Source organism: Adiantum capillus-veneris, chromosome 2 (assembly GCF_014529385.1).
Source record: "Adiantum capillus-veneris isolate H3 chromosome 2, ASM1452938v2, whole genome shotgun sequence".
NCBI lineage: Eukaryota > Viridiplantae > Streptophyta > Polypodiopsida > Polypodiales > Pteridaceae > Adiantum > Adiantum capillus-veneris.
In genome coordinates, this window is record NC_140932.1 from 106,444,687 (window position 1) to 106,472,203 (window position 27,517).

Consider the following 27,517-nt stretch of genomic DNA (forward strand, 5'->3'; position numbering starts at 1 on the left):
GAAAGTCACTTCTACATATGTGCAATAGTACCGGAATGCTCATTGCAAATGGTGTATCTCTATGGCAAGGCACCAATGACTTTACATGTAGAAAGCACAACGGTGCTAGCGTGATTGACTATATGTTGTTCTCAGAAGCCACTCTAGAATGCATACAAAGCTTTACACTTGGTGAATGGAATCCGGAATCGGATCATAGGATGTTATGTATTGACCTCAAGTGTGGTAAACGGCCCGAGCATGTAGCCTCCAATCATTATGTGAATCATTTGTACCTACGTCTAGACTTCAAACGAGCACTTATATATGCTGATATGGTGGACCAAAGGTTAAGCATGATAGAGCATCAAGAGAGCCCAACATTAGAATGCAAGTGGAAAGTTTTCAAAGAAGTAATTTTCTCTTGTGCGAAGGAATGCTTTTCGGTGAAACACATGTCTTGCAAAAGGTCTAAGAAGGGTAGCACCAAGAAGAAATGGTTTGACATGGAATGTAGTCAAGCCCGAAAACACTTGCTAAGATTGGATGCAATCAAAGACAAGGAAGTTTACTTGGAATGTTCACACACATACAAAGCACTTGTTCAAAAGAAGAGGAGAAGGTGGGAAGTCAAAAAACAACTTCTTTTAGCACAAGAGAAAGCACATGCATGTGGCAAGTTTTGGCAAAATCTAAAAGGCAAGCGCGTTGAGAGCTTTGGTGACTTGACTCTTGAGGATATGTATATGCATTGTAAGAATCTCTATGAGCAACCCAATGTTGATAAGATGGAGTGTTGTAGCTCCCTTCCGTTTTATGTCTCCCTTCTTTACCATTGAAGATGTATGCCGCGCGCTTGAGAAACTTGCTACTCGCAAGGCAGGTGACCTTCAAGGTGTCAAGGCTGAAATGATTAAATGGACAAGCAAGAAAACATGATATTGGATATGCGATATGTTTAACCTTGCACTTCAGTATGGCATGCCTCATGATTGGAGTGCAAATTGGATCAAACCTTTGCACAAAGGAGGAGATGTAAACAATGTGAACAACTATCGCACTATAATGGTTGGTTCTTTAATGGCAAAGTTATTTGGATGTCTCATGGAGATGAAGATAAGTGAATGGGCTGAAAAGAATGGCAAACGTGCACTTGGTCAAGCAGGTTTTCAAAAGCATCATAGCACTATTGATCACCTTGTCACTCTTCGAGTTCTTATGGAAGCGTCTCGATTGAAAGGAAAAAAGTTGTATTGTTGCTTTGTGGATTTCAAGAAAGCTTTTGACATGGTACCGCGAGGAAATCTTTGGAGACGTATGCAAAGCCTTCAAGTGCCGAGAGAATTTATGCATGCAGTCTTTCGCATCTACCAAAAAGTGATATGTCGATTACGTATGGGAGATGGAATTTCAGAATTTTTTGCAAGCACTATTGGTGTCAAACAAGGATGCCCACTTTCCCCAACCCTCTTTGGGCTACTCATTGATGAATTGGAATGCATGGTTCTTGACTTTATGCAGCAAGAAGGCATAGAAGAGGTTAAGATTGGAAATGCGGTGATCATGCTTTTGCTTTATGCCGATGATGTAGTGCTCTTGGCACATACCTTAGAAGATGCACAAAAGCTTATGAGTGTCTTGGAACGCTTTTGCCTACATAGCGGGCTGATCGTGAATGGATCCAAAACCAAGGTTATGCTTGTAAAGACCCTCAATGATGAAAATCCATGCATTGTATATAACAATGAGAAACTTGAAGTGGTAGATCACTTCAAGTACCTTGGCCTTGAGGTTCCATCCAATCATAAATGGAAGGATTGTGCAATGCGTCGCTTGGAAGCCGGAAAGAGGTCCTATTATGCATTTGAGAACATGTGCAATGCAGGAGAGATCAAGTGTTGGGATCTCAAAAAGTACCTCTTTGACACATTGGTGACACCGGTGCTTCTTTATGGAGTGGAGGTGTGGGGTGGAAGCATCGGGAAGTCTACTTGGAAAGAGTTTGAGAATGTCCAAAAGCGTTTTCTCACCAACTTTCTCCAAGTCAAGACACAAACACCCTACATGCTCTTACTTCTTGAGTCCGGATTGCTTCCCATTGAGGTCTTGGGCATGCAAAGGGTTGTGGAGTACATGCGTAAGACACAACGTAGCCCTTTGCATCGACTTCCTAGAATCGCATATGAAGCAAGTCAAATGGTTCAAAAGACATGCAAGAGCAAAATACTAAGTTCGGGGTGGATGCTTGATATCAAGAAATGGTTAGGAAGATGGGATGCATATCACTTGGTCAAGGATGCGTCGATCGACTCCCAAGTTAATGAGGCCTTCTTACAACGCCAATGTATCACGGCTTGGGAGAAATCCGGAGGTTCTCGCTTCAGCCATTACACCACACACGTTGCCCCAAACTACAAATCTCTCTTCTTCTCGGAACGAAGTAACCGAACCCATTCCTACATCCTTGAGCCCATCCCCTTGAGTGCGATCCGCACCATTGCCTCCATTCGTCTTAGCTCCCATTCTCTACGCTGCGAGACAGGACGTTGGGGCACTGGCGAGGAGTGTCATCGACTTTGCACCTTATGCCCTCGTCAAGTGCGAGAGAGTGAGTACCACACACTACTTGAGTGCTCAGCTTTTGACCACATTAGGTCCTCTTTTCCCCATATATTCAGCCATGATCTCTCCCTACATACCTTCCTCTACCAACCACGATGTGGACTCTCTATTGCGATGCTCATTTCAACCATTTTTGAGCATCGAGAGTCACTTATGAACTCCACTCACACCACGTCACATGTTCATTTGGTCCCATATGTCATATTTGACCTCCCAGGACGATAATAGAACTATCTATCTATCTATCTCTCTCTCTCTCTCTCTCTCTCTCTCTCTCTCTCTCTCTCTCTCTCTCTCTCTCTTTATGCTTTTGCCCTAAACTATAGCCTAACCCTAATTTCCATTTCTCTAACCCTAACATCATGGTGAGCTTAAGGCTTCATCTACCATAGGATAGCTCATTAATAATGCTTAGGGTAGAGGACGCTTCCGCTCCCCAATTCAATCAAGTGGTATCAGAGTCGATGGTGGTGAAATCCTAGGCATTCTTCTCTATGCTAGATCTCTCTTATTTCCGTTGTGATTGATTCAACCTCCTTTGCACTTCATATAGGTTTTGTCTTTATCTACTCTCACTAATTACCCCTACTTAATGGGATATGTGCACGATGTTGTGTGCCACTACCCACAACTAGGTGCTCGTTGGTGAGGAAATAATCATAATAGATTATTTTTTTTTGGTTGGTTAATTGTGCTCATTGGTAGGCCTTTGCAAGATCTTTCCATAGAGCCCTTAAGCTCTAGTTTAGCCCCAGTAATTGCTTTCATAATCTCGAGCTGATCTCTTTGTGTGAACCCTTACAATTTTGAGTTCACATTGCTTACTTTGGGAAACCTACTTGTGTAAACTCTCAAGGTTAAGTGGTCAAGGCACTTAAAAATCATTAGCGAGCGAGGTCCGTACCTCAAGTCGCACTGACTAATTTTGGCAAGTGGGCAACGCGGCTGGATCTCAGCAGCGCTCTCAATTTCACCCTATGGAGTCGGGTCCGGACGAACGCTTGCTGTTGGACTAAATTAGTTGTCCCCTTTTGTGCTATTGATTGCCGTCAATTTTTGGTCAATCACTTTAGATGCACTTCCAATCAGATGCATCCATCGTAGACCATTGCCTTTGTTGCATCATCCAACCGGCCAAGGCCATTAGCCTAAGGCCCCAAGCCAGGCACCCTCATAAGGGACAATTCCCAGAAAGTTTGTTGCATCAACACTTCTAAGTCTCAGACTTTTTAATAAAGGGCCATCCTTGCAGGCTTCGAAGCATCCCAAAGGCCTCCAAGGCTAAGGGCACATTCAAAGCTTCAAGGCCTCAAGGTAAAGCATCAAAGCTTTAGCAAGGAGTTTTACAAGCTTCTCAAGGCATCCCCATTTTATTAAATGTATGAAATATTCATGAACATGGGTTTTAGACACTACCTATACATCATGTATACAGTAAGACCTCCCATAATCATGAGCACACTTACAAGCATTACACATGAAATATATGTGTGTTCTACACCATTGGCCGAGAAGACCGCATTCTCAACAAATCAGACCAACAAAAATCTAGAAACCAAAGCACAACATGGACATACAAAAATAAAGAAAACGGAACGCACTCCGATAACAAAATGAAGATGGAGCAAAATTTGACAACGACATCGACAAACAAGTTTTGTAGATTTGTGTGGGGGAGAAATTCCTCCAAACTACAAACAAGAATAACCATGTGAATCTATGTGCACTCAGTTGTGTGTCACCCTCATTTGTGTTAGGGAAGCTTTGTGTGTCTATCGTTGTGTTTGAAAAACTTGTGTGCTTACCATTTTGTGCCAAGGGAGGCTTCTGTGTATGCCTACACCCTGATGTTTTTGTGCCTACCCCCTTTGTGTCTAGAGGAGGCAAATTTGTGTTTGAAGGGAGACACTTTGTGTGAGTGCAATACCTTTTGTGTTATGTGCACCTTATATGTGTGAACCTATGTGTCAACCATGTGAACCAAAACATGTGAAGTCTTTGTAAAACTCCAAGTTTGGCTTAAGAGGGGGGGGGGGGGGGGGGGGGGGGGGGGGGGGGGGGGGGGGGGGGGCAATTGTTAGAGTAAGCCCAACTTGTGGCACCATATGGGAATGCCCTCTAGCCACCTAGGAAGAGATAAATGATGACATGATCCAATAGCAAGAGGATGCAACCTCTCTACCCAATGATTGTAAAGCACTAATCTTCTTTAAGAGGCTACTCTCTAATGAAACATAAAGCACTTTTAAGCTATCATCATTGTGTCCATATTCTCTCTCTTTATGCTCTTGCCCTAAGATATAGCCAAATCCTAATTTCCATTGCTCTAACCCTAACCCTAGCATCATGGTGAGCTTAAGGCTTCATCCACCATAGCGTAGCTCACTAATCACGCTTAGGATAGAGCACTCTTCCGCTCCCCAATTCCATCACCATTCTATGTGTCAAGTTCTAGCCTAAAGAACATTATATTTTTTGAAGACTAAAAAAGGGAAGACTTTAGTTATTTCTAAAATAGTAGGATCAAAATGTAAGCACAAATTATAACTTTAGTGTTCTAGGATATGGTAGACTAGCATAACCCTAAGAACCTTTCTAGTATGCTCTTGAAATCACATTAGCAATACGTAGTACTCTATAGTATGGATATCAAATCTCAGAAGCACTTCCTAGGAGTACCCTATAAAAGAATTGCTTGTATGGTAGAATCCAAATTCCACATCTTAGATCAAACATTGCCCACCAACAATCAACTTATAAAATGTAGACCAAATAGTTCCAAGAGGATTCCCAAAGCTAGTCTAAAATCTCAAACCCACCACTGGAGGACCAATCCACTTCATTGAAGGGCTTCCCAAAAAAAAAGGAAGAGACCCTTTACTGATTTGGAGTAAGGAAACTCCAAAACAGGAATAGAGGACATGTCTACAAATGTTCCCTTAAAAAAAAAGAAACGGAATCCCAATTTTCAGCCAAGGTATCCTCTACCATCAGATCTCATAACCTGAGAAGACTAACTAAACCATCCTCCAATTATACCTAGACAAAGCAATTATTTCTCTATTAGGTTCAAGATTTGTGAGGTAGGCATTATGCTAAGGTTATATATCCATACAACAATGTTATGTCCAACCTTCATGTTTTTGTCAAAGTCCATATCATGAGTTCCTCCAAAATATTTAAAAGCCCAAAGGTTCTAGTTAGTGGGATGTTTTCTTAACATCCCCTTTAGAAAGAATCCTTCTTAACATCCCCTGTTTGAAAACATCAAGATTACTAGTGCACGCATGTGAACCATGTTTCTCTACAGTCCTAGAAAGTAAAGGTTAATAAATACACATGCAACTATCGATCTTTCATCCTAAGAAATGTATTGAGCAGGTAATAAAGGAAGTAAATCGGCTATTAGTAGAAGTGATTTTGGTTGTGTGTGAGGAAAGGAGTGATCTCTTCTTCTAAGCAAGGGTTCAATAGTCCTTGTAGCAAATTTTCTCCTTTAAAATTATCATAAAAAGTAAGGAACACACCAAGTTTTTCCAGCCTAAGTTCCTTAGAGCTTCCATAATCCTAGCACAAAAATGCATAAATCTAATTTGGGCAATGAAAAGAGCATGGGCTTGCACGCTAAAGCATGAGTAGAACAAGGAAAGATAGAACTCTAATGGTTTATGAGGGAACAAAAGTTCCAAATGATTTAAGGCATAACACATAGCATGGTCAAACTAGATAATCTTTGGCTCACAAGGCGCCCTGTTGTTTAGACATTGTCATAAAATCTAATATCTAACCAACCCAAATGATTATCTCATATTAAACTGATCATTTAATGTGAGAGAATAAACGAGAACAAGGGTCATAATATAGACATGTGCTTATGAATCTGTGTCAACATGGGGCCAAGGTTAAAGGGGTCCAAATGAGAGATGGTCTACTAAAGAGAAATGCTACCTAATGGAGCTTAAAGATCTTAGGGTTAGCTTCATTAAAGACATGCAAAAGTTAGTGTTAAAAAGTCCTTTGACCTTAGGCAAGCTAGGACCTTAAGGTGGGAATCCTACCCAAGCATGAGGTGCTTGTTGTGCTTGCGAACTAAAGTGCTTAAAGTGTTTGTGAGAACCTTTCCCAATCTTGAGGTGCTTCTCATGCTTAAATGACTAAGGTTCTTAAGGTGTTCAATTCAAACATAAACTGTCAATAGGCATAAATGGTTCCCATGCTTAAATGACTAGGTGCTTGAAGTGTTCAATTCAAACATAATATCTTAAGAAAAGCACAAAAGACACATGTCAAGATCCTCCTCATGTGGCCCTCATGATGTTGTTGAAACCTATGAGAATTTAGATGCATAAAAATAAATAATTTAGTTCTTTCTCTCAAAGAGGAAAGAGAGGACACATATCCAAATGATATAATTAAATAATACGAGAGAGAGAGAGAGAGAGAGAGAGAGAGAGAGGTGTTAAGTATGGAGCCTGATTTACCCTTGTAATTTTCTGTGGTAAAAGCGCACATTTGTAAGGCCCCCATTATGAGGAGAAGCCATCGTGCGTGAAGGAAAATCACTCAGCGGAAACCAAAATTTTCACGGACAAGAATCAGGGGCAACTTTAGAGGCCTCGGGGGCGGAGACCCCCGAGACTTTTTTTTCGCCGGAATATTCCTTTTTGCCAGAATATTATGGCCGGACGGCGGCCGGAAAGTGGTCAAAAAAAAACCGGTCGGTTGGTCGGTGGCCGGTTAGTCAATGGCCGATGGCCGGTGGTAGGAAGTCAATGGCCGGCGGCCGGTGGTCGGAAGTCAATGGCCGGTGGCCGGTGGCCGAATTCAAAAGCGGACTTGTCTTCTCAAGGGCGGCCACACATGGGCGGATTAGAGGGTCCGATTTGGACTTATTCGCACAAGGGCGGCTACACATGGTTGTCTCTCATAAGAGAGGGCAGCCCTTTTGGCCTATAAAAGGAGGCCATTTCTACACACATTTCATAGTGTGAAGTTGATGCAACAAGCTGAGTGTGAGGTGGTGAGAGTGAAGCAAGGCGGGAGCTCCATTAAGGGTTTAATCCCTTTGTAAACTACTTCTTCTTTTGAAGTGCTAAAGCCATTGAGTGGCTGCTTTTCCGTGGACGTAGCCCACATTGGGTGAACCACGTATATCGTGTGTACTCTCTCTCTCTCTCTCTCTACTCTATAATCTCTTGTGTGTGAAATCTATCTCTCTCCATTAAGTAATCTACTCAAATATCTATTTAGCTACGTCTTATTTCCTAACAAGAGGTGGACCAAGCATGAGAGCACACACTCATTGTGTGGAGTGCAAAGTACAAGAGCTCCATCTCCTTCTCCAAGCTTGTTGAGAAGTGGAGAGCCTACACCAACACTCTTGGCTATGGAATGCAAATTTAACCAAGAGCCATGCTTCAATGCTTAAGCTTGCCATCTTCTTCATCTTCATTACTATGCTATTATGCTATGCTAAGCAAGAAGCGTGATGATAAGTGAGGAACTATTTCTTTTTCCCAATGGATGATTCTTCTTCCTCTTTCCTACCCTCATTCCCCACTAGCTCTCTCCACCTTTGAATGTGTTTGAGACCTTGGGACTGAGGCTTGGGATAGTTTATGCTTTTTGCAAAGTTTATGTTATGCTTAAGATGCATGAAGCTTTTCACCTTCATTGCATCCCCCAGGTCACAAGGAACACAAAGATTGTATCGTATCAAGTCTCTCTTGATGGGAGAATCTATAATACAAACACCTTTTGGAGGGAGGAACGGCTCCACGTAAATCCGGCCCTCAACTATTGTCATGTTCTCTAATACTCTCTCTCTTGCAAAAGTATTGTTCATGCTCCTTAAGTAGCCTATTAATGGTTGATTTTGTTAATTATATTAGGGTAAATGGGATTGCGATCTATTATCGGTTTTGTTGAGCCCACTATGTGGGATATGGTGCACACCTCGGGAGCTTTGCTCTTAATAATGGGGTCTTTTTAGACTTGCGTACGGCTTTACCATTATTGAGCCATAAGAAGTCCAAAATGAATTATCCCTCATTAATTTTTCTATGTTAGACCCACTCAACTACTCTCTATCATTAACCACTTTGAGCCGTGGGTATAGATACTTAAGTGCTTATTTTCAAAGACTAAGAGGAGTAGCAACTACGGTTTTGAATTGCCAAAGAATACACTAAGTATACACATAAGTATAGTTAGCATGGCTGACAAGTGAGACTCCTAGAGCTTCCACCATCGAAGCTCCAAAAAGAGGATGCTCATTGCAAAGGATCACCTCTCTCCGATGCTTGGGGAAAGGTACGGGAACATGATTCCTTCATCTTGTTTGACCCTCACTCTACTCACAACTACATATCAATGGAGTTGGCCACCAAGTTGGGCATTCAAGCTTTTAACATGGGAGATACTGTAACTGCTGACACGGCTTTCAAGGGACAGCAAGCCTCTGTTACTCCCTTGATTCGAAAGTTGAGACTTTATGTCCAAAGCTATGTCGACAAAGAAGAGTTTTTCATCTCTCCTCTCCAACATGAGATGCTATCCTAAGGGCACCATGGTTCAACCGCATGGCTACCAACAAGAAGTTCCCTGAAAGCAGAATCTACTTCACATACGGGGAAAAGAGCATGTATATAGATGCTAATAAGTCTGGTCGTACTATACCACTTGTAAATTCACCAGCTTTTGATAAATTTCTGCATACATGATTTTTGTCAAAGAAACCACTAATGATGCTAATGACTTATCAAATGAAAATGGTAGGAATCAAGAAGAGTTGGACTTGTCTACTTTTCTAAATGGATTCCAAGATGTTTTCATTGATGATATACCTATGGACTTACCTCCAAAACAAGGGGATGATGACCATTGAATTGAGCTCCTACCAGGAAGCTCATCGCCTAACAAGCCTCCTTATCGAGTTTCCCAAGCTCAACAAGAGGAGATCATGAGACAAGTACAAGAATTGGTAGACAAAGGGATGGTGAGGCCTAGCTCCTTTCCCTTTTGTTCTCCAGTCCTTTTAGTGCAAAAGAAAGATGGTACATATCGTATGTGTGTGGACTATCGAGCACTAAACCATACCACTATCAAAAACATATTTCCCTTGCCTCGGGTAGAAGATCTATTTGATAAGCTACAAGGCTCTACCTACTTTAGTAGGATTGACCTTAAAAGTAACTATCATCAAATAAGGATAGTGGATGAAGATATCCTAGAGACAACGTTGCTTACAACGTTTGGTCTTTATGAATATCTAGTCATGCCTTTTGGCTTGACCAAAGCACCAGCCACATTCAATTGTTTGATGGAGAAAATATTTAGATCCTACTGCAAGTTCACTGGAGTGTTCTTTGATGATATCATCATCTACTCCAAGTCCTTGGAGGAATACAAGCAATATCTCCAAGTGATTTTTCAAGCACTACGGGAGAATAAACTTTTTCTCAACCAAAAGAAAAGCGAATATTTGCTTCAAGAGATTCAATACTTAGGTCATATTATCTCTCAAGATGGTATCTATATGGATCATTTAAAGTTAGAGGTGATAAAAGCATGGCCTAATCCAAGGAATCTACCTGAGCTAAGAAGCTTTAATGGTATGTGTGCATACTATAGACGCTTCATAGCAAAATTTCCTCAAATATCAGGACCATTACATGACTTAACAAAGAAGAATGTTAAGTATTCATGGACTGCTAAGGAGAAAAATACTTTTAACAAGCTCAAAGAGAAGCTTACCTCTCAACCAGTCCTCATGCTTCTGGATCTCTCAAAGCCATTTGAGGTCCAATGTGATGCTTGTGGTGATTGCCTTGGCGCAGTCTTGCTTCAAGAAGGGCATGTCATAGCATATGAGAGCCGAAGGCTCAATACGGATGAATAGGTCTTGGGAATTTATGAGAAAGATCTTTTAGCTGTTATACATGCCTAGACACATGGAAGCACTATTTATTGGGGACTTCATTCATTTTACGAACATATCACCAAAGTCTCAAGTACTTTATGACACAAACCAAGCTTTCCGATAAACAAATGAGATGGGCAAAGTTTCTTCACAATTTTATTTTCATATTGCTCACATTACTGGAAAGCACAATCAAGTGGTCAATGCACTTTCACGACGACCAAAAGTTAACGCGGGTCTTTAGTAACTCACAATGATCTATCTTCTATGATAGATGAGTATGCTACTGACCCTAACTTTAAAGATGTAATTTCAGCCCTTGCTTTGGGGAAGAAAGAGGAACCATTCACCTTGCAAGAGGATGGTTATCTTCTCCATGGCAATAGGCTATGTGTTACCCGCTCTCTTCGTGAGAAAGTCATGTATGAATCGCATGCTCCTCCCTATGCGGGGCATATAGGTATTCAACCTACTCTTCGAGGAGTAGAAACGTACTTCTATTGGCCTACCATGAAAGTGGACATACAAGAGTATGTTTCAAAATGTGTGGTATGCCAAAAGACTAAGTATGATAGAGGGAAGAAACTTGGATTACTCCAGCCATTGCCAATCCTTAATTCACCATGGGAGAGTGTATCCATGGATTTTATTTTTGGATTACCTAAGTCTATCCATGGGAATACGAGAATATGGACAATAGTCGATAGGTTTAGCAAGCAAGCACACTTTATTCTTGTCAAAAAGACTATTAAGGCACACCAAATGGCAACCCTCTTCATATCTCAAATTTTCAAACACCATGGGTTACCAACATCCATTTGTCAGATAGAGATCCTAGAATGCTCAATAATTTCTGGAAACACCATGGGTTACCAACATCCATTTGTCAGATAGAGATCCTAAAATGCTCAATAATTTTTGGAAAGGTCTCTATGAAACTCTAGGTACAAGATTTAATTTCTCTTCAGCCTATCACGCACAAACAGATGGCCAAATTGAGATAGCCAATCTTACGATATTCGATCTACTAAAGACTTATGTTAAAAATAAGTAGATCAACGATCACAATGGGAGAAGTACTTACCCCTTGTAGAGTATGCGTACAATAATACTGTCCATACTACTACGGGCAAAGCACCTTTAAAGATCATAAAAGGAAGACCTAAAATTCTCTTGCTACTTAAAGTACATGGGAAGGTCTTCGCTGTTGCTAATGAGTATAACCGTGACCTACAAGAATCTTTTCAAAAGGTTAAGGAGGCTATATCCATCTCTCATCAAAGGCAAAAGGTTGTTGCTGACAAGCACAGAAGGGCCTTAACGTTCAAAGAAAATGATTGGGTCTTACTTAAGCTTCCCAAGGCTCGATTGAGGAAAACGACGGGAAAAAATCCTACGGGCCATCAAAAGTATTATGCTAAATTAGTAAAAAGATACTATGGTCCTCTTTAAATCTTGAAGCCAATTAGTGACATGGCTTATCAACTCAAGTTGCCCAACCATTGGCTCATACACAATGCTTTTCATGTGAGCCTCCTTAAGCCCTACAAAGGAGAGCCACCAAGAGAACCAATTATTGAAGACCCTCCAGAAATCAAAGACCAAGAAGAGGTGCTACAACCCGAAGCTATCCTTCGGCATGAAGACAAGGTTCTACGGCATGGTAAGATTATCCGATGGTACCTTATTAAGTTCAAAAATTATCCTTTTAAAGATGCTAGATGGATGCAAGGAATACAGCTTAATGATTGTATGAACCTTGTAAATGCTTACAATGCTGCACTAGAGTAAACAAATGTAAATGCTTTCTAAATGAACAATGTTTTTCTCTTATAAGACTAATCCTCTTTTGTGCACAAATTTAAATAGTATGCATGCTTAGAATCATGTTTGTGATGGCGATATCGCTCAAACACCAAGTAGAATTTGTCACTCTACTTTGGGAGTATGATATAGACAAAAGAGCTGACATGCTTGCGGCAGCTACGTCTCCCAAGCACCAAATGGACATCAATCATTCTGGAATGATGTCGTAGGGTGAAAAGGGATCCTCTACCCGCTAAAAAACGTAGACTAATGGATAAGACTTTATCTCTACTACCTCATCCTTAAAGTTGAGGACGACTATGATTTCAAGACAGAGGTAATGTCATAAAATCTAATACCTAACCAACCCAAATGATTTTATCATATTAAATTGATCATTTAATGTGGGAGAATAAATGGGAACAAGGGTTAGAATATAGACAGGTGCTTATGGATCTGTCTCGAGAGGGGACTAAGGTTAAAGGAGTCCAAATGAGAGATCGTCTGTTAAAGAGAAATGTTGCCTAATGGAGCTTAAAGACCTTAGGGTTAACTTCATTAAAGACCTCCAAAAGTTAGTGTTAAAAATTCCTTTGACCTTAGGCAAGCTAGGGATGACCTTGAGGTGGGAATCCTACCCAAGCATGAGGTGCTTGTCGTGCTTGGTAGCTAAAGTGCTTAAAGTGTTTGTGGGAACCTTTCCCAACCTTGAGGTGCTTCTCATGCTTAAATGACTAAGGTTCTTGAAGTGTTCAATTCAAACATAAACTCTCAAGAGGCATAAACGGTTTATATGCTTAAATGACTAGGTGCTTGAAGTGTTCAATTCAAACATGATATCTCAAGAAGAACAAAAGACACATGTCAAGATCCTCCACATGTGGCCCTCATGATGTGGTTGAATCCTATAAGAATTTAGATGCATAAAAGTAAATAATTAAGTTCTTTCTCTCAAAGAGGAAAAAGAGAACACATGTCCAAATGATATAATTAAATAATATGAGAGAGAGAGAGAGAGAGGTGGACCAAGCATGAGAGGGGGTATACTCTCCCACATACACACACAAACTCTCATTGTGTGGAGTGCAAAGTACAAGAGCTCCATCTCCTTGTCCAAGCTTGTTGAGAAGTGGAGAGCCTACACCAACACTCTTGGCTATGGAATGCAAATCCAACCAAGAGCCATGCTTCAATGCTTAAGCTTGCCATCTTCTTCATCTTCATTACTATGCTATTATGCTATGCTAAGAAAGAAGAGTAATGATAAGTGAGGAACTATTTCTTTTTCCTATGTATGATTCTTCTTCCTCTTCCCTACCCTCATTCCCTGCTATCTCTCTCCACCTTCGAAGGTGTTTGAGACCTTAGGACTGAGGCTTGGGATAGTTAATGCTTTTTGCAAAGTTTATGTTATGCGTAAGATGCATGAAGCTTTCCATCTTCATTGCATCACCTAGGTCACAAGGAACACAAAGATTGTATTGTATCAAGTCTCTCTTGATGGGAGAATCTAAAATACAAACGTCTTTTGGAGAGGGGACCAACTCCGAGTAAATCCGGCCCTCAACTATTGTCATGTTCTCTAATACTCTCTCTCTTGCAAAAGTATTGTTCATGCCAAGTTAATTAATTACTATGTTTATGTTGCTACCATCAATTAAGTTCACCCTCTATGTTCTCAAAGTAATCTCACAAAAATGCTCACTCTAATTCTCTTAATTCTGCTATTCTCAAAGTTCATAGGCAATTTCCATTATAGACATTTACAAGCACATTTGAAATATAGCATGTAAACATCCCAGATGGCATCTTAATAGTATTTTGCAAGCAATTTAGAGAAGGTCATGACCCCCTTTGTTCTTCTGTACATAACCATGTTGGAGGTGCATTTTCCAAGGTTCAAAAAACACATGTTGAAGAGGGAGCTTTGATTAGCTCACCTTTGTGAAGAAATTGGACACCTTAGAGAATTTTTATTTTGCAATGAAATAGTGTAGATTTAGAGCAAGTTTTTAGCTGGTTTAAGGGCTAGAAATCCTTTGTTAGGCAAAGTCCAAAATTGGTGGTCAACTTGAAGCATTAAATCAACTTCTAGTTGCCTTGAGCTTTAAAAGTGTTGATTCACTCATAGTCCATAAGTTTTATTGAAACTCTTTGACAACTTCTAGTCCAATAGTGGTTTTGCAAACGATGTTGCCTTTAGCAGGGACAAGAAGGGTAACTAGAGAAGTGACAAAAACGAGGTCAAGCCCACATTTGTTCCTTAAAACAGGGTCCTTTTCTATTGCTCTTAGTGACCACTGTCATATTCCTTGATGGACATGCCTCCTTCCTTTGAGTCTTTGTCAATTGTTGCCTAAAGCTGCACCCAATCCCTAAAGGTAAGTAATTTAAAAAGATATTGAGAAACTTATGAGACATAAGAAGATATGGTCTCCTTGGAAGCCTCAATAACTAAAATAAAAAGTAAGTAATTTAAAAAGATATTGAGAAACTTATGAGACATAAAAAGATATGGTCTCCTTGGAAGCCTCAATATCTAAAATAAATCTTATCACGAGAAGACTAGCTTTGGAGATGGGTTCAACATGTAATTCTAGACCTTGGGCAAGAGAAAGAATCTAGAAACATAGAAATAAAGAGTGTAGGGTAACTTTTTACATTGTCAAGGAAAATAAGTCTAGTCCTATAGGTTTTAGTCCTATAGGTTTTAACATAAAGCTCTTGTGTAGCATAGCCATTTTCTCAAAGATCTTCTTTTGATGCAAGGCATTTGTGATAACCTTAATCCTAGTAGTCATTTTGAAAGGAGTAGAATCCTCAAAAAAAAACTTTGCTAAAATTTAACATGATAGTATGATTAAGTGTTCCTACATTCCGAGAAAACCGGTCACAAAATAGTACTAAGGTTGTGTATGGAACACTTTCCCTAGACAAGCCTGCAATCTTTCTAGTCGCCAATGGACCATTAAGATAGGGAGAGGGGTCAACTCGTTCAAGTCTTTGGTTAAACAAGGATCTTTCCAACCTTGTGTGTGTGTGTGTGTGTGTATGTGTGTGTGTGTGTGTGTGTGTGTTTTGCTATTTTTAGACTTATACACAAAAGAACATAACAATTCAAAAGACAGTTGGCTTTAGACAAAGGACAATGATTATCACAAAAACAACTTAGTCTTTGATTCATTTTTGTACATCATAGTCAGAATGAGGTATCAGTCTAGTGTTTTGTACATAAGATAGTCAATAACAACTTATTATGAAGTGAAAGAGGCCAGGTTTGACAATAATGGACAACAGCTTAGCCAAAAAGATCCTAAGTAAAGATAGAGTCCTCACATGTATTCATATAAACAAAACAACAGATTTGTTAGCTTTAAATACATATTACACCCTATTTTACAAGTGTCAATAAACTTATCAATTGTTATCCATGTCTTACTTGAAACTTTTTTAACTTATACCTACCATCCATGTAGTGTTAAATATCAGCAAGTATCCATTCTCAGAACATTAACCCACAAATGAAAGTGATGTGTGTGGGTGTGCGTGTGCGTGTGCGTGTGCGTGTGCGTGTGCGTGTGTCCGCCCTAACCCAGGCACCATTCTCAATGAGTCGGTAGTAGGCCCATTGAGTATGGGCCTACTACCTCATCAACTTGATGAGAATAGAATAGTCAAGTCTGAAGCCAAAGACCTGTATCATATAAGAAAATCTATGCGTCTCATCGGAGCTATAAGTGACAATGTTAACAGAGAGGATTATACTCCAGTCGGAGTTTTAAAGCTTTGTTAGTCAGTAGAGAATATTATGAATATCGTTCATAGTCAATCGTAGAAGTAGTCTATGCTTTAACCAGTTTCTATGGACAGTCCTCAAACGAACCGTCCATCCAAGGCTAGTTCGTTTATAGGTAAAATGTTCTTGAATCATTAGAATTAAAATAATTACACAAGGGTAAGTGATTTTGGATTAACCTGCAACCTAAAACTAGCAGAGTCAAAAACTACAATAGCTATGAGCAGGAATCCGATCTATAGACAAGGAAAGAACACCTAACACATGTCAACCTAACAAGAAATTATATATAGTGGGTCCATCAAAGGCTATAGAAAAAATCTCTAAAAGCAGCGTCTTGGTTTCCTATCTTTTTGAGAGAACCTTGTGTTTAGGATGTGTGTGTTGTTGTTTTTAGACTTACACTTATACATAATAGAACATAACAATTCAAAAGACAACTGTCTTTAGACAAAGGACAATAATTAGCACAAAAACAACCAGTCTTTGATTCATTTTTGTACATCATAGTAATAATGAGGTATCAATCTAATGTTTTGTACATAAGATAGTCAAGAACAACTTATTTTAAAGTGAAAGAGGCCAGGTTCGATAGTGATGGACAACAACTTAGCCAAAAAGATCATAAGTAAAGATAGAGTCCTCACCTGCATTCATATAATCAAGACAATAGATTCGTTAGCGTTGAATACGTATTACAGGTGTCAACAAACCTATTAGTTGTTATCCATGTCCTACTTAAAACCTTTTTAACTTGTACCTACCATCCATGTAGTGTTAAATATCAGCAAGTATCCATTCTCATAACAATAAGCCACAGATGGAAGTGACATGTGTGTGTGTGTGTGTGTATTTAATTATGAATACCAATAGCACAAAAGTACATAACTTACTTCTAAGAGAGAATGACCAAAGACAGGGATAGTGATTGTACAAAAAATGTAAGTAAAAAAAATTCTTGCAAATTCGGGGTAGGAATGAAACTTAATTCAAAGTAAAAAGGGGAAACTTTTTTCTCTTCCAACAAACGAGTCTATGGTGCAATCATTCTTGGAAAAAAGAAAGGATGATGATACAAAACCGATCAACAATGTGTTAGGTTGAGAAGTATATGACGGGTGTTACCAAAGCCACTACATTGTTATGCATGTTAACTTTTTTAACCTAAAGATTAACCTATGTATATGTCTATTCATGATAGTGTCCATTGAATCACTCTTTAAACCTAAAATAAGATTTATTCAATTAAATTTTTTTTCACAACCACTCCTCAAAGAGATATATCTATATGCCCCTTCAATGCATTATGACAAGATATATTAATAGAAAGTAGTTGAAGTATTATCAACAAGAATCATTTGCTACAAGAGATAATAATTGAAAGGATCTTCTAGCACAAACCCACTCATCTAACATCAGGTGTTTATAGTCTAAGACGCCTGCTAAAAATGGGCATTAAAGAATCATTTCCATATAATCACAAGGTATGGGTTATCGATAGCCCAAACCTGTTCAGAGCGCGAAATTGAACCTTTGAAGAAAAAAGAATTAAGTATGATCATCATTTCATGCTCTAAGAGATGGCATCTACAAGCTAATTATGAAAAGGTGAGTTAAGAAAAGTAAATTACCCCTTAACACCTTTACCAAGGAGTCGAGGATAAGCTAAACCTATGACAAAATGTTTCAGCCAGAAGGGAAGCACCTATTCTATCAAATTACAATCCATATTATGCATAGTGTTGTATAAGACCATTAAATCCAACTAGGAGCAATACTAGATAACCATACTTAGCCCTACAAAAAGTTAGCCAAAAGGTTCTGTTACAAACATCACGTGTAAAATCCTAGAGTAGTATCTGCACTCATACCAATTCTAATGTATATACATAGTCCTATAGTACCATTCCTAAAGGAGGCAATTGTATGCAACATGTTACCATACCACACAAGACATTATGGTGTCGGCAAAATCCGTGAAGAGATACCCGTCACTTTTTAAATAGTATTTTCAAACTACATATACCTTATTATGATTGGATGTATCAGCCAAAAAGGAAGCACCTATTCTATCAAATTAAAATCCATATCATGCATAGTGTTGTATAAGACCATAAAATCCAACTAGGAGCAATACTAGATCACCATACTTAGCCCAACAAAAAGTTAGCCATAAGGTTTTGTTACAAACATCAGATAGCTAAAGTCCTATAGCAAAAACCCATCAGGTGTAGAATCCTAGAGTAGAATCTGCACTCATACCAGTTCTAATGTATATAGTCCTATAGTACCATTCGTAAAGGAAAATCATTAGGTGTAAAATCCTAGAGTAGTATCTGCACTCATACCAATTCTAATGTATATACATAGTCCTACAGTACCATTCCTAAAGGAAAACCATCAAGTGTAAAATCCTAGAGTAGTATATGCACTCATACCAATTCTAATCTATATTATAGTACGATTCCTAAAGGAGGCAGCTGTATGTAGCATGTTACCATACCACACCAGCACTATGGTGTCAGCAAAAGCCATGAAGAGATACGCAAGTCACTCTTTAACTAGTAGTTTCAAACTTCCTATGCCTTATTGGCATCAAAAGCAAAATTCACCCACATCCAATCAAATGTGTATTACTTGCAAACGGCACAGAGTGTGGAAAAGTAAATGTTCTAGGAAAAAAGTTAGCGTAGGAATCTAACCTAGTTAATAAAGACCAAAAGATCTACAAAGATCCCATGATTTAATGATATAAGGAAGCAAAATTCCAAAAGAACAAGAAACGTGGTTCAATGTCTCTATCAAGAGCAAGAGATATCTCCAAAATAAGTCAAGAACTGGCCGATAAGTCAAGAACAAGCATGTCTAGCCAAAAGAACATCATATTTCTTGAAAACATCAAAAAGGAAAAGACTCCAGTTATTCCTAGAATAGTAGGATCGGTATATAACCACAAATTAGAACTTCTTGAGTGGTTCCAAGCTATGATATACCAGCATAACCCTAAGGAACTTTCTTGTAGGATGTTGCGTTCACAAAAAAAACAATCCACAATATTCATAGTATGAGTATCCAATCTCCAAAGTACTTGATAAGATTATCTTGCAAAATCCAATTTCCACATCTTGGATCAAACATTGTTCCATCACCAGTCAAGTGACACAATGTAGACCAAATAGTTACCACAGGATTCCCAAAGCCAATCTAAAATCAGAAAACCCACCACTAGAAGGCAGGACACCACAATGCTCAACTAGAAAAATAGAGCATATAAAGAAATTGAATCATTCTCATCTTTCTTGCATCCTCCACCTTAGCAATCAAGAAAATAGACGCAAAACACTATTGTTAGTGGTACCAAACTAAAATCTTATTAACACCAAGCTCTATAAAAGAATCACATGAAGAAAATGAATTGTTCTCATATCAACTGCAGCCTCCACTCGTATGTTTGAGATTCTCGTTCCATTTTCTTGATATATGGCTTGGTATGCTTTAATTTAGCAACATTCCTTATGGATATATAGCTACCTTATCAAGGTTTAAATTCCTTTGAAGAAGAAGATGAGCTTAAATATTGTGAAGAAGAAGATGCCAAAACAAAGCGATTTCGGAAAGAGGGGGAATGTTTTTTATTTTGCAAAAGAGAATGAGAAGGAAACAAGGCTAAGCAGGACAACCTTTCTAGAAATTTATGGTCTAGGAATTGTGGAAGGGATATTTCCTCTAGTACTTTTGAGAATAACAATCAAATTACAAATATAAAAAACTAGCGATTCACCTCAATAGTTTTATATTTGAAAATACCCTTTTTCTTTTCTACAATGACAACAAATATTCCCTCTTTTGGAATTTTTACCAAACAAAAAGGTGATCTCAAACTTCTTCTATTTTCTTCAGATGCTACATATCATAGTGAAAACTTCATCCCTGTAAGAGGTCCCAACTAGCAACTTGCATTTGGAATCATCTGTAGAGTGCCCAATCTATAACCCAATGAAGCAAGCATAGAGATCATATATGGCAATCTTGAAAATCGCAAAATCCATGCAACTGCCGGCCACATCACAAATCCAATATGAATACCAAACAACAAACCACCCTTCATGCTAGCTCAGCATAGGGACAAACCGAGAAACAATGCCTCAAGGACTCAAGTTGCAAAGTATCGTTAACTGGTCAGATCGTAATCATTATTCTCAACTCAGCCCTACTCCTACTGGCATCAATAATAGCAGATATCCTACGGCTGATCCAGAGTTTCCGTCACGAAAAACCTAGGGAAATGCACTAATCTCATCATACCTCTTAACAGATATAAACAATGAGCCTCTTGCACCTCTAAATTTCGTGGCCGATGAGCCTCTCTCTCTCCTCATCTTCATCTTGCATTAGTGAGGGTATCAAGTATTGCACCATATATCTACTCCTTAGTATCACCCACCCTTATTGGACCCTGACAAAGCTATCCATTTTTCCGTTCAAAAAATTTAATTTCAAGTGTTTTCCTCCCATCATATTTCACCATTCTAGCTTGCTCATATCTTCCCATGTCTTAGGCCAACTTGTAGACCTACTTCACATTACTTGATTCTGCCAATAGCTTATTTCCTTTATCCACAACTCTAGGATTCTTAGCACGAATTGCATTATGCACTTGTACTATCCAATAGCTTACTCCCTTTAACCACAATTCTAGGATTTTAGTACACGGTGCATTGTGCACTTAACACCTTTTTTGAGAGTGTCTTGAGGTGGACAATCTCCAGGCATAGGAACTTTTTTGTTCTAGCATTAGATATGTAAAAAAATGTTATGTAAGAGTATAAATCAAGCCTAGAATGCTCAACGCACGTCATTGCTTGCCTTGAAGGTGGCATAGGCATGATAATCACTAGTCTGAAACCACAAAACAAGACAGTTGAATGTTGAATTCCCATTTGGGGGTCATTCATCACATAAAACAAAGTATCTCCAATTAGGGAGAGCTTATAGTTTTAAGCTGCCAATGAGTGCGATTCAAACTTCAAAAATTCATGCAATGAACTGCAAATAAGGTGATAGAAGCTTTAAAAGAAAAGTACTGATAATTCTATGATGGGTCAAGCAAATCACATGCTTTTAGTCTATATCCAAACATTGATTAACTAATGAGGACAGTTGTCCATGCAAACTACGCACTTTAGTGTTGATTGCCAAAATCATGTACAGCAAAAACCTCTCCTCTTCTGACTGCAAAAGTTAATCATTGGTATCATTCGAAGGTTTCTAAAAATACCACATAAATCGTGTGCAGACATTAGGCTGTATACAACTCACTCTATTGATTCTTGAATAAGAATCTGAAGATAACCACTTTTCAAAAATGTGGAAGGTTGTCCATAAAGATCCAGATTGCACGATAAGGTTTGAGCTGATTCGTTCTAGCTATTAAGGAGCCTTAAATTTCAAACCCACCTATTCAATTTTTCTTACTCTCAACTTAAAAGTGGCCTTGGAGCCTACACTTCAAAGCACAATTCTTTCGCACAATTGTAGATGCTATAACAAAGCTATTTCATCTCTTAAAATTTGTTCTGCTAGCTAATCATTCAATGTAAATTTTTAACAAACAAAACCTCAAACTACAGTGATGATTACAATCCCGCACTAGCAATAGATCCCAAGATTAAATAAAAGATCATTGTTATATCAATACAACAAGATCGCTGTAAATACGAGTCCATGCACATGAGAATATGGAGTACACATGCATATGTATATAAAATTGTGCACTCGTACGTTCATAGGCATGGGCATGAGAGAGAGAGAGAGAGAGAGAGAGAGAGAGATTGTATTATTGTCCTCGAAGATAAAAAACGACTAGGGACAAAAAGAGGCATGTCTCACGCTCTTGCTTGAGCTGATCAAGGACTCTCGATGCTCGAGGACTGTGGATACGACGGTGGCAACTGAGAGTCCACAGAGTGGCTGCGAGAGAAAGGTGTATGCAGGGAATAGTCGAGGCTGAAGAATGCGAGAAAAGCAAGCTTTAATGTGATCAAAAGTTGAGCACTCAAGTAAGGTATAATGCTCAGACTCTCGAACTTGCAAGGGACATCTGTGTGCGGAAGTAATGGATTGTCTGTGAGTACTCAATAGGACCTCTTCTGTAATTTATAAGTCCAACACTCTGACAAAGCTACAAGAGCCCATGTTCGGAGTTGATAAGTCGACAGAGCTTACCCAAAGTAAGAGTAAACACGAAATGGTAAAAATGAGAAAAAAATGCTGAATACTTTCCCACAATACGGCCATGGTTTGAAGAATACTCAGTGATGCAGAGGCTACTGCAACATAATCTCGGTGCTAAGGCATCATAAGGTAATAGAGGACAATCAAAGAAACAAAGCTAATCCCCGTGACCTTAGCAAACTACAAAAATTACCTCCAATGTTGCCATGATCAAAATGGGGGAGAACATACATAAACAAATCAATCATACAATAATTTACAAAGATGATCAGCAGCCAGAGCTCAAGGCAGACAAGACTGACTCAAGCTCACGACTGGCGTCTCATGGAAAAAAAAGGGATCACTCAGACACCATGCTTATACAACAAAAACGAAGTCTCTATCCAATTTAGATGAATGATATTCAACTTGTGATACAATTTTTTTGCCTTCCAAGATGGGTAATTCATCTAACCTGGGAAGCTTTTCCCGCCAAATAAAATCATTCTGATTTTCGCATTTGCGTAACAAATCTCCCAACAAATCAGCTTCTTGCCTGAAGATTGCCTTCCACGACTCCTCTCCTGTATCCAAAGATGTAGTAAGTGAGGAAACAAAATAATATTTTGCCAGACCACAATGCTTTCAAGGTTCCTTTGTTTTGAATCAAGACCAAGAAAAAACCACGCATACTTGGACCATCGTCTTCAATAAAAATATCGTTAAGGAATAAGAAACACAAACTACTTATGAAAATGGCAGAAAAAATGACCAATTTAAATGGAGTGCATTTAACAGGTCCTCATATTAAGTCATATGCCTTCGCCTTGAGCAGCACTTTGAGATGAGCATCCATGGACTTGAAAATGGCACACCTGCTTAAGAGCAAGCAGAGGCACATATGCAAATAACAGAGAGCCCATAGCAGATTTTGTTCTCTGTTCTGTTCACGTTAGTCCACCACAGTGAGAGACAGAAACATCCAAAGAATTGATGATGTGGCAGCTATACGGATTCCCAAAATTCAGGCTGGCTGTGATGACGTGGCAGCTGTACGGATTCCGGATTTCGCACTGACATGTAGACGTGGCAGACTGTTCGGACATCCCAGATTTTGCGCTCATAGGCTGTACGGATTTCGGCAAAACGCGCGGCAGCTTTTGGGCAAGATGCTTTTTGGGACCAGATGCTTTTGAGTTTGAAGCTTTTAATGTAAACTGCTTTTCATAGACCAAGGGCCTTTAAATATGTGCAGAGGGCTCATTCTCTGGCACTGTTCCGGGTGAAGGTGCAAAGCGTGAGTACCGGCATTATACCGAGTTCAAGTAACATAAAGAAATACCGAAAGGGGCGCCAAGGTTTGGGGCCAATGCTCTCTTGGGGAGGAATTCCGCAACTCCCCATCTCGTGTCGTCTATCTCTTTCAGTTCAGTTGTTGAAGTGCTAAGAGTTTGTTCAATCTGTTCTTTTCCGTTGGCACGTGGTGCCCATTCCGTGACATGAAGACTTTTACATCATGCCTTTGGAGGGGTGTGACGTCCTTTTGGGAATCCCTTGGTTCCATAAGAACAATGTGGCGGTTGACTATAAAGCAAGGAAAGCAACTTTGAAGAATTAGAAGGATAGAGATATAATTCTTCATGTAAAATCAAAGAGCGAGTCTGTCCCACTTGCATCGGCTTCAACCATTTCCAAAGTAACAAAATCCAGTCTGTTTGTTTACTCGATCTACTAACATGAGTTAGATGACAAGAAAATGTCAAATTTGTATGACCTTGAGAAGGAATGACAAGACTTTTTGCAAGCTCAAGCTGATTACTTCTCTGAAGGCTTACGAGGAGAGTTACCTCCTCAACTTCCTAAAGATCACACCATTGATTTGATTCCTGATAGCACGCCACCGAACCGGCCAACCTACAGAGTTAGCAGAGCCCAAAACGAGGAAATTATGAACCAAGTGAAAGAGATTCTAGAGAAGGGTGTCATTTAGTCCACTACATCACCTTATTGTTCGCCAGTGTTGATAGTTTTAAAGAAAGAAGGATCTTAGAGAATGTGCATTGACTACAGGGCTCTCAACAAAATCACCATCAAGAATAGGTTTCCAATACTCAGGATCGATGATATACTGGATAGGCACAGAGCTCTACATGTTTCAGTAGAATCGACCTAAAAGTGGCAATCATTATCAGGACCGGTTGGAGATGTATACAAGACCGCGTTCAAGACATCCTTTGGATTGAACGAGCATTTAGTGATGCCTTTTGGTCTCACAAATGCTCCTATAACATTCAATAGAATGATGGACAAGATTTTCCGAGAGTATCGGTCATTTGTGGGCACCTTTTTCAACGACATCATCGTATTCTCCAAGAATGAGGCAGAACACCAACCATTTGTTACAGGCTTTTCAGGCACTACGGCAACATCGGTTGGAGGTTAACACTAGTTTAGTACCAAAACAGGATACTTAAGTGTCCTTTTTTTACAAATTTAGATTAGATACTACTTGCATCATACTATATATTTACTTACCTCAAAAGGAACGCACAAACCTGGTGGTCTACCTTGCTTCTACGGAGGGAGGCACCAACGAGGTCAGGTGGCTTGAGTTCAAGCGAGTTTTTACTTATTCACGGCTCACCCAGGAATACGAACGCGATGTGATCACACAGCTTGGAATCATCTAAGGATGACCAAGAAGACACACTACATACTTACTGTCAGAGATTTTGGGACACTTTGTTACCGGCCTCTTTCTTTAAAGAAAATCACATTCAAGCAACAGATTGAGCGATTCTGTTGTGGACAAACACGGGATTACTGTCTGTTGAAGAAGTCCGAGTCCAAACAACGATTGATGGAACACGCAAAGCAAGGGTTTCCAATGCACGGAGGCACTCTTACATATCCTACCAACAAGTTAGTCACAATTCGCACCAGACAAGAATGGAAAAACAGTAACAAGAAAAAGGAAAAACAACAGAAAAAGAAGCCTTCAGGAACTCGATTGTCAACGACGCAACTTGCCGAATACTTCAAAGAGGATAAATGTTACGGTTGTGAGAAAAAAGGGCATGTATTTTCCAGGTGCCCCAACAAAGCACCTAAAGAACACTCACAGGACAAGCCAAAGAGTTTCAAAGCAGCGGAGGAGCGAGCAAGGGAAGGCAACACTAAAGCAAGATCGGTAGCAAATTTTAGGGGACCGACCCTGAACAAATGGACGAAAGTCCGGAGCTCTACAAAGCAAGAGGTCAAATGTAAGGTGCAGCGGAATGAATGTTTGCGCTTTGCTCAAGATGAGTGCTCCGAACTGTGCTCAAGGTTCCTTTTGTTCTTATGGAAGGTAGAGCCTTCCGTTCTTAATGAGAGAATGCTATGATCACAAACAAAGTGAATGGACACTATGCGTGCAAGTGTATGAGATTGAGAGATAGAGAGAGAAGAGAGATACGACACCAGAGACGTTGTAAAACCATCCTCCAAAGGACCACTCTCATCGGCGAGAGTAGTCTACTTATGATTGCACAATCTGGTACAAACTGTATACATGAGACTGATGCAAGTCTAGGCTATGTCGACGATGAGGACGGGAATCACGAGGCCGACACTAGGGCTCTTGGGTTCTTGTGGGTCTTGGGTTCACGAGGAACTTGGGTTCTTGTGGATCTTGGGTTCTTGGGTTCTTGAGGTTTTCTTTCGCTTGCAAACCGTGTTTGAGAAGAATCTTCTCTTCACCCGGGTTCTACTCTTTTCCGCGGGCGCACCCCTTTGCGGCCTTGCGCTCACACCAAGGTTGCTTTTTTCCAGCTCACGTCGATTGGCCGGCGGCTAAGTGCACGGTCCGCTCTCAATGAGTGAAAAGAGGCACAAGGGTAGGTTGGACAAGCCCTTCTTTCTTGGGATTCCTGTCACTCTCCAAAAACACGATTAGGAATCGACACACCCAAGCGAACTTAGGTTCGTGCGATCTCAACAAGCAAAAAAATTCTTGTGATTCTTGTGGTTCTTTCCTTGAGTGATACAAAACACTGCCAAAGCTCTAATACCAATGTAAGGTGCAACGGAATGAATGTTTGCGCTTTGCTCAAGATGAGTGCTCCGAACTGTGCTCAAGGTTCCTTTTGTTCTTATGGAAGGTAGAGCCTTCCGTTCTTAATGAGAGAATGCTATGATCACAAACAAAGTGAATGGACACTGTGCGTGCAAGTGTATGAGACTGAGAGATAGAGAGAGAAGAGAGATACGACACCAGAGACGTTGTAAAACCCTCCTCCGAAGGCCCCACTCTCGACGGCAAGAGTTGTCTACTTATGATTGCACAATCTGGTACAAACTGTATGCATGAGACTAATGCAAGTCTAAGCTATGTCGACGATGAGGACGGGGATCACGAGGCCGACACTAGGGCTGAAATCTGCAAGCTTGTATTTGCTGTCAAAAAACGCTATGGGCTGAAATCTACTACAGTCCAAAAACGCTGATTTTGGGGGCTGTTTCTGTACGTCTTTGTCGCTGAAAATCTGCAGGTTTAGGGCTGAAAACTGAGGTTCTTAAGGGCTGAAAACTGATGGTCTTTCCGGGCTGAATCTGCTACTCCTTAGGGCTGAATATGCAGGTTCTTCATGGCTGAGAAACGCTGCATGCTGAAAGCTGTACCTGTTGAAAACGCTAGGCCAGAACTCTGTCAAAAACGCTAGGTTGCTGAGCTTCTTCAAAAACGCTAGGGGATGGGGTCTATGGCGATGGTATCTTGATGCAAAAACGCCAAGCTGATGCAGGGCTAGGCGATGGTGCTTGATGGAGAAAACGCTAGGGGAGATGGTTCTTCTTGCTTGGAGGGGGAAACCGCCAAGGTCTTGTTGAGAAGTTGCATGCTGAGCTTGGCTCCTGTTGCCTCTTCTGCCAAATAGTGCTAGTCAAGGTTTGCTTATATGCAAACTTACTCAATTTGCCCTACCTACTTTCCAACAAAAGTCACTTAAAAATAATAAGTGAAAAATGTCAAAAATAGGAAAAATAGGCTAAATGCACTGGAAAATTCCCCTGAAGGATTCTGATGGGAATGCTTATGATCATGCTGTGTGCAACCAGAGGATATGCATCTACACTAAGTGGTTGGGCATGCACGATCAACGAATAGACTCACAAAAGTGCCAGATCACTTCTAATCTAGA

At 39.9% G+C, this 27,517-nt stretch overlaps 1 protein-coding gene across 2 annotated transcripts in view; it reads right to left on the reverse strand.

Annotated features, from left to right (window-relative positions):
* Positions 1 to 22,547: 22,547 nt before the first annotated feature.
* LOC147463341 (Endosomal targeting BRO1-like domain-containing protein) overlaps positions 22,548 to 27,517 on the reverse strand; it is a 36,594-nt gene continuing 31,624 nt past the window's right edge. For both annotated transcript variants that reach the window (XM_086488222.1, XM_086488220.1), the window contains exon 8: positions 22,548 to 22,921. In XM_086488222.1, the coding sequence (XP_086344348.1) occupies positions 22,716 to 22,921 (206 nt within the window). In that variant the 3' untranslated portion in view covers positions 22,548 to 22,715. The remainder of the gene's footprint in view (positions 22,922 to 27,517) is intronic.